General features: G+C 44.7%; 1 protein-coding gene across 1 annotated transcript; it reads right to left on the bottom strand.

Annotated features, from left to right (window-relative positions):
- Positions 1-309: 309 nt before the first annotated feature.
- On the bottom strand, positions 310-4,962 carry LOC144695839 (beta-2-microglobulin-like). Its single transcript, XM_078566865.1, has 3 exons — positions 4,756-4,962; positions 3,391-3,663; positions 310-1,636 (listed from the first exon to the last, which is right to left on the bottom strand). Exons 1-3 carry the CDS (start codon positions 4,805-4,807, stop codon positions 1,626-1,628), a joined length of 336 nt encoding a protein of 111 aa, XP_078422991.1. The 5' UTR covers positions 4,808-4,962; the 3' UTR covers positions 310-1,625.
- Positions 4,963-7,472: the final 2,510 nt, after the last annotated feature.

Raw genomic sequence — 7,472 nt, 5'->3', positions numbered from 1 at the left:
CACTTCTTACTGAAAGGTCAGAATAAAACAGCAAGAAGTAACTGGGTTTGTGTATATTTTTCAAAGATTGTTTCACTGTGAATTATTTTTGTTTTGACATACAAATTGACACCTGAACACTCCTAAAAACGTCACTACAAGCAGAAGGATCAATGCCTCAATGAGCGGAAGCTTCCTCAATGAATTATCAGCTAGTTCTTTCTAGTCTACCATCTTTAATCTTGACTGGGATTACACACAATAATGCTAGAGTGAATGAGCTGGTTTCTTGTCTCCAGGATAGAGTAGGTGAATGAGACAACAAGGAGATAAGGAGAAATCATTTTATTCAAACCAATAAGCATAGAGAAAATAGCAGATTGTCAACAACACTATACCCTCCAAATTCAAATTCCCGATTGCAAAAGTACGTAATAATTAGCAGGGTGCCAATGATTTACAGAAGATGCTTCTAAAAGTTAATCTACGTGGTGGTGATAATCTCTGTGTTACGCCAAGTCCAAGTATTAAAACAGTGATGCCCCAACTGCTTAAAATACGTGATGCTGAGATTTCCTCACACATTGCGGGGTTTCCCAGGATGAATCAGCAGGGTGGAATGAGAAGCCAGGTAGGAAAAAGGTAGGTAGGGTCTGGCTTAAGGTGTTCAAAATGGACCCAATGTCCAGACTCCTGGCTGTGAGCACAGACCATCTAGAAGGACAAGGGCAGCAGATGGATGGGAACACCATCATCACACTCACCATCCTGACTTGGAAATATATCGCCGTTCATTCACTGTCACTGGGTCCAAATCCCGGAACTCCCTCCCTAACAGCACTGTGGGTGTACAGCTCAGCACCACCTTCACAAGAGCAATTAGGGATGGACAATAAACACTGGCTCACATCCCATAAATAAATTTTTAAAAATGGAACTTGGTGTGACCATTGCTCTGTGGAGTATAAAACAGGGAATAATTTGTGCAACTGCTGTTCACAGCAAGGGAAACAAAAACTTTGAATCTAAAAACAAACCTACATAAATTCTTCAAGTGATTGAGCCAATTGTCTGAGAGGTCCTAGCTTTGAGTATCCTTCTGCTCAGGTATTGAGTTCTCTAACGCTCAAACAGAATTGGGTTTTGTAATGAGGTGACAAATTAATTTCTCAGATGAGATTTTGACTGGGCTTTTTTCTTGCACTTACATCCTGTTTTTGTTTCAATTTGCAGTGTAATGCTAGCCTTGTGGCAATTTCAAACCAGCCAAATCAACACTTCACAAGTGCACCGACGGATACAGGCGAGAAGCTAAAACTCTCTCAGAAACAGACACAGTCTGGGACGTAAATTACAGAGATTACAGAATTAAATGCAAACTTACTTCCCACCACACAAACCGTAGATGTCTGATCTACGCTATCAAGTTATTGTTTTGCTTTAAAATTTTACATTTGAAAATAGGTTGAAATAAAGCTGATTTTATCCCCCGAAGAGATTGCTTCGTTGACTAGCATCACCACACTGTCCATTGGCTGCAAAAGAAGAAAAACACAGGGCGTCGAATTGAATTTTGTGCTGAACAGGTCCCCTCAGTAACCATGGCTGCTCGGTTGTAAGACAGTGCTTACCTCTGCTGTGACAGGCTAGTAGCTGTCTGTGGGTGAAAGCACAGAAAAATCATTAGTCCTTAATCAAAATTTCCAGCTGCCCACCAGACAATCAGGCTTCAATTCACATAAAGGAACATGGGAATCACTAGCTGGAAGACCAAGGTCCATCTAGTTGGCCTTCCACCATCCTTGTCATATGATAAAATGATATGGAACTGTTAACTAGTCAGCAATCAAGCTCTAAAAATGAATCTCCAAGAGACCCAGACACAAGTTGAGGAAACTCGCTGCAGTGGCAAGCTTTGGAACCCACAGGTCCAAGCATTCATAATCAGCCCAGCTGGAGAAACAGGTATCTGGGCATCTGTTTCTGCCAACACAGTTTCCAGATGAGCTTGGCTTAGGTCCAAGTCTCACATATGGGTTATCTCAACAGAGGTCTGTTTTGACAGGATGAACTGGAGTGTTTGCTTTGATTGACTGACATCTTTGAGGTTATAGTTAGTTATGCTTTGATTTTTTTTTTGGGTAATGCCAAGAAGTTTGTTTGGATAAGATTAAGAGGTCAAGAAATCTCCTAACTCAAGATACCCACCCCAGTAGTGAAAATCTGGCCCAAACTCTAATACATCTGTAATTTTACAAAGGGTTCAGATGGTTTATGTCTAGAATAATGGAATGATGAATAATAGGAGTCAGTTACTGCATGGAGTCTAATCAACCGTTGATGTCAGTGGAAGAGGAGCCTATGTTTACAGGATTATTGGCCTTAACTTCCGAGCTCCAGGTCAGGGTTAATTGGGTGGGGGGGGCTAACACCAAAGATACACTGGGGAACCACACCCCCCCTCCTCCACCACCGCCTGCTCCCCCACCACTGTCACCCCCCAATCTCCCACCACCGTCACACCACCCTTACCCCACTCTCCCACCCACCCACCCCTCCCCCACCCCGCTCCCCCCCACCACCTCCGAGGTTTCCAGGCAAGATTTGCATGGCAATTGCCCAAGAAGTGCAAACTTCCGATGGGCAATTCCCCTGCACTGGGAACCATCCGAAAATGCAATTTAAATCGCAAACCTCTGATGGTTCTGGCTGTCTTACATCAATGGCTACTCAGAAAAAGGCTGAATAATGATAACCATTTCCAGTTTCTGAGTCAGTCTATTATACTGATCTACAGCAACCCCTAAAACACGAGACTCCCAACATCCCCCCCGGAATACTCCTAATCCCTGAAGCCCCAGGGGGCCTCCCTCCTTCCATGGGACTGTTCTCCACCCACAACATAGGGCTTTCTTATACCCCACCCACCCCCCTGCACGAGTGGCTGAACCCCCACATCCACCCATCCCAAACTGGCCGACCCCCCACCACCCCAAATTCTTATCAGTTATTTGTCAAACCTACCTTCTCCCTGACTTGAAAGAGGCTGGACCTTTAAACTCACCTGATTTACAGCAACAGGCACCATGGATTTATGGCAACTGCTGCTGTAAAAAAGGGGTGTGGCCTCCTTCCCTCTGACGCAGCAGCACTCAACTGAAGGCTTTAGGAGCGCACTACCCTGCACAGTGTTGCCCGGCCTCAGTCGGACTGTTGGGTGAGACAGGATTGAAAAAATTTTAAGGTAAAGAAGTAGGCACAGAGTGGCAATCCAACTCTGCTTGCCACTTTGCGGAAGTTGTGTGTCAGATGAAGCTTGCAGTTGATGAGCTGGTATCACGGAGGGCAGAGTATGTGTGGGAGGGTTTGTGTAGATGCACATTAGTCATGACGAACAGACAGATTACTTACCAAGCTGAATGACTTTTGAAACACCATTGTGTTCCATCCTACAGACATACTTGACTCCGCTCTTGGGGGTGATTTCAACAAATTTAGTGAGCTTGAAGCTCCAATCTGCCTCGAAGGAGAGGTCAGACTGGTTGGCATTGGGTATGACATTTCCATTCTCCAACAGCTCCAGCTTGATGTTGGGGGGGCTGAAATCTTTGGCATGACAGAGCAGCACATTGCTTTCACCTTCCTTTATGGGTTTGTAGGTATACACCTGCAAATTTGGAGAACCTAGGGATAGAGCAGAGGTTCAGAGACAGAGCAAACTAACAGAAACTGCATTCATATTCTTCACCAACACTGACTGGGGTCTATCTCTTAGATACTGAGGCTGGAAAAAATCCATACACTAAGTGGATCTCTCAGTCCCAGTCTTCGCAAGATCTCCATACACTGACTGGTGTGGGGTGTCTTGGTCTCAGTCTCTGGGAGATATAAATACACTGGCTGGGGTCTCTCACTCCTAGCCTCTGGGAGATATCCATACATTGACTAGAATTTCTCGTCCCAGTGGATGGGACACATCCATATGAGAGAGAATATTGAAAAAGCAGAGTGGTGAGAAATAGAAGACACTGAAAACAGAAGACAGCGAGAGATGAAAAAATGAAAGTAAAAGTTTAAACTGATATCTGGAAAAAAGAAAAACGCTCCGGATGTTGAACATTTCGAATAGAAACAGAAAATGCTGGATATATTCAGCACATCTACGGAAAGAGAAACAGTTAATATTTCAGCTTGACAAAAGATCAATGATCTGAAACATTAACTCTGTTTCTCTCTCCACCAATACTGCCAGACAGTTGAGTGTTTCCAGCATTTTTTGATACAATATATAGAGAAAACTGAGGATGGGTTTGAAAGTAGTTGAGTCCTAATGAACAAAGTGTGCATTTTTCATGGGACTTCTGGTCACTGAGTCATAACAGCACAAGCTCGCACATCAACTTCACAAACACGTTTACACTATCACTAACATAAGCAGTCATGTGGAAGTGAGCTGCATAAATTCAACAGAATATTATCTGGGCGGTGAAGCAATAAAGATCTATGAAATATTGTTCAAGGTTCCGCCCTCCAGGAGTGCTCCCCTTCAGAAGGTAATGGCTTCCTCACCATGGCTGTGAACTGGAAGCTAGACCATTCACTGCTCCTACAGAAGACTCAATCTAGCGGGTATTTTGTAAAAGAAACGGTACTGAGGAGAGAGTTCCCGCAGAGAGAGGGGCCGAATGGTCCGCTTGAGGTTTAAATTATTTTCTAAACTCTGCGAAGCGGTAGCGCACTCACCCCGGGAGCTCCCCAAACACCAAGCTCACTTACCAGCCAGGCACAGGGCCGAGACCAAGGACAGGACCACAAGTTTCAGCATCATAGTTGTAGGTTCACTAGGGAGATCTCAAGTTCAGGTAAAAAGGTTCACTCCGAGTTCGCTCCTAACTCTGGCTCTTCTCTCGCAGCTTCTGTTCTTCACATCCTGGGCTGTAGATTAAACTGTAACAAACAAGCGGCCCGGCACCAATCAGAAAATAAGCAACCACGTTCGGCAACGCCCACCGTCCCCATTTTAGCCAATCGCAATATTCGGCCACACAGGGTCACCGGTCTCCGGGTAAAAGACCGCTGTACAGTTTGTGAAACAGGCAAGTCTGAGAGGGCGGATCCGCAGGGGTCGTGAAAACGAAACCATGTCGACCAGCAGCAATAGGCTGTTCTCACGTATCCACAGCCATGTTCAGAGTTCGGGTACATATATACAGAGTTAGTGAACATGAACATAAACATAAATGTAGGAACACGTATACAAACATAGGAACATGCACTCAAAATAATAACACTACAGAAGGAGGCCGTTCGGCCCGTCGTGTCAGTGCCGGCTCTCTAGAAACAACTCGGCTGCTCCCATTTCCTACAGACCTGCATTTTTTCTCCCTTCAGGTAATTGTACAATTTTCCTTTGAAAGACACGACTCAATCTGCCTCCACACTCTCAGGCAGACCATTCCAAATCTGAAACACTTGCTGTGTGAAAAAGATTTCCTCATGTCACCGTTGCTTCTTTTGCCAGTCACCTTAAATCGGTACCCTCTGTTTCCCGATTCCTCTGCCAAAGGGAACAGTTACTCTCTATTTACCCACTGCAGACCCCCCATGATTTTGAACACTTTTATCAAATCTCCCCTGAACCTTCTCTTCTAAACTTAGCCAATCTATCCTCTGAATTGAAGTCTCTCATTCCCGGAACCATAACTTCCTTGTTTTTGTACTCCAATTCTCTATTTATAAAGCCCAGGATCCCCAATGCATTATTAGACAGTTTCTCAACTAGTCCTGCTGGAAATTAGAAATAAAAACAGAAAATGAATCATAGAGTTCTACAGCACAGAGAAAGGCCCTTCGGCCTATCGAGTCTGCGCCGGTCAAACAAGTACCTAACTATTCTAATCCCATTTTCCAGCACTAGGCCCATAGCCTTGTATGCCATGGCATCGCAAGTGCACATCCAAATACTTCTTAAATGTTATGAGGTTTCTGCCTCTACCACACTTTCAGGAAGTGAGTTCCAGATTCCCACCACCATCTGGGTGAAAAAATTCTTCTTCACATCCCCTTTAAACCTCCTGCCCCTTACCTTAAATCTATGCCCCCTGGTTATTGATCCCTCCATCAAGCGGAAAAGTTCCTACCTGTCTACCCTATCTATGCCCCTCATAATTTTATACTCCTCATGTCCCCCCTCAATCTCCTCTGCTCCAAGGAAAATAACCCCTGTCTATCCAATTTCTCCTCATAACTAAAACTCTCCAGCCCAGGCAACATCCTAGTAAATCTCCTCTGCACTCTCTCTAGTGCAATCACATCCTTCCTATAATGCGGATTCCAGAACAGCAAGTGTTGTGGCCTAACCAGCATTTTATACAGTTCCAGCATAGACTCCCTGCTCTTATATTCTATGCCTCGGCTAATAAAGGCAAGTATCCCATAAGCCTTCTTAACCACCCTATCTACCTGTCCCGCTACCTTAAGGAACCGGAGGACATGCACACCAAGGTCCCTCTGATCCTTGATACTTCCCGGGCTCCTACCATTCATCGTGTATTCCCATGCCTTGTTTGTCCTGCCCAAGTGCAGCACCTCATACTTATCCGGATTAAATTCAATTTGCCACTGATCAGCCCATCTGACCAACCCGTCTATATCCTCCTGTAATCTAAGGCTATCCTCCTCACTATTTACCACCCCATCAATTTTCGCGAATTTACGGATCAACCCTCCTACACTGAAGTCTAAATCGTTTATATATACCACAAACAGCAAGGGACCCAACACCAATCCCTGTGGAACCCCACTGGACACAGGCATCCAGTCACAAACACGCCCCTCAACCATCACCCTCTGCTTCCTGCCACTCAGCCAATTCTGGATCCAATTTGCTAAATTGCCTTGGATCCCATGGGCTCTTACCTTCGTTATCAGTCTCCCATGCTGGATCTTATCAAAAGCCTTGCTGAAGTCCAAGTAGACTACTTCAAATGCATTGCCCTCATCTACATACCTGGTCATCTCTTCGAAAAATTCAATCAAATTGATCAGACATGATCTCCCCTTAACAAAACCATGCTGACTGTCCTTGATTAATCCCTGGCTGTCCAAGTGTAGATTAATTCTGTCCCTCAGAATTGCTTCCAATAGTTGCCCCACCACTGAGGTTAGACTAACTGGCCAGTAGTTTATCCCTTCCTCCCTCCTTGAATAACGGTACCACATTGGCTGCCCTCTGGCACCTCTGAATGCTCTGAAGAAGGATCATACAGACATGAAATGTTAACTCTGTTTCTCTCTCCACAGATGCTGTCAGACCTGCTGAACTTTTCCAGCATTTTCTATTTTTATTTCTGCAACTAAATGATTGAATCACAACATTCAATGGAGACAATTGCATTGGCAAGAATAATATGTTGAAGCTGGAGTAAGGCCCTTTCTCCCAACTTTCTGTCTGACAATGAAATTGAACAGTGTCCCACTCATGTGATGGCCAA

The sequence above is a fragment of the Cetorhinus maximus genome, chromosome 21 (assembly GCF_964194155.1).
Source record: "Cetorhinus maximus chromosome 21, sCetMax3.hap1.1, whole genome shotgun sequence".
NCBI lineage: Eukaryota > Metazoa > Chordata > Chondrichthyes > Lamniformes > Cetorhinidae > Cetorhinus > Cetorhinus maximus.
Note: the sequence above shows the minus strand (reverse complement) of the source record. Positions and strands in the feature narration are given on the sequence as shown.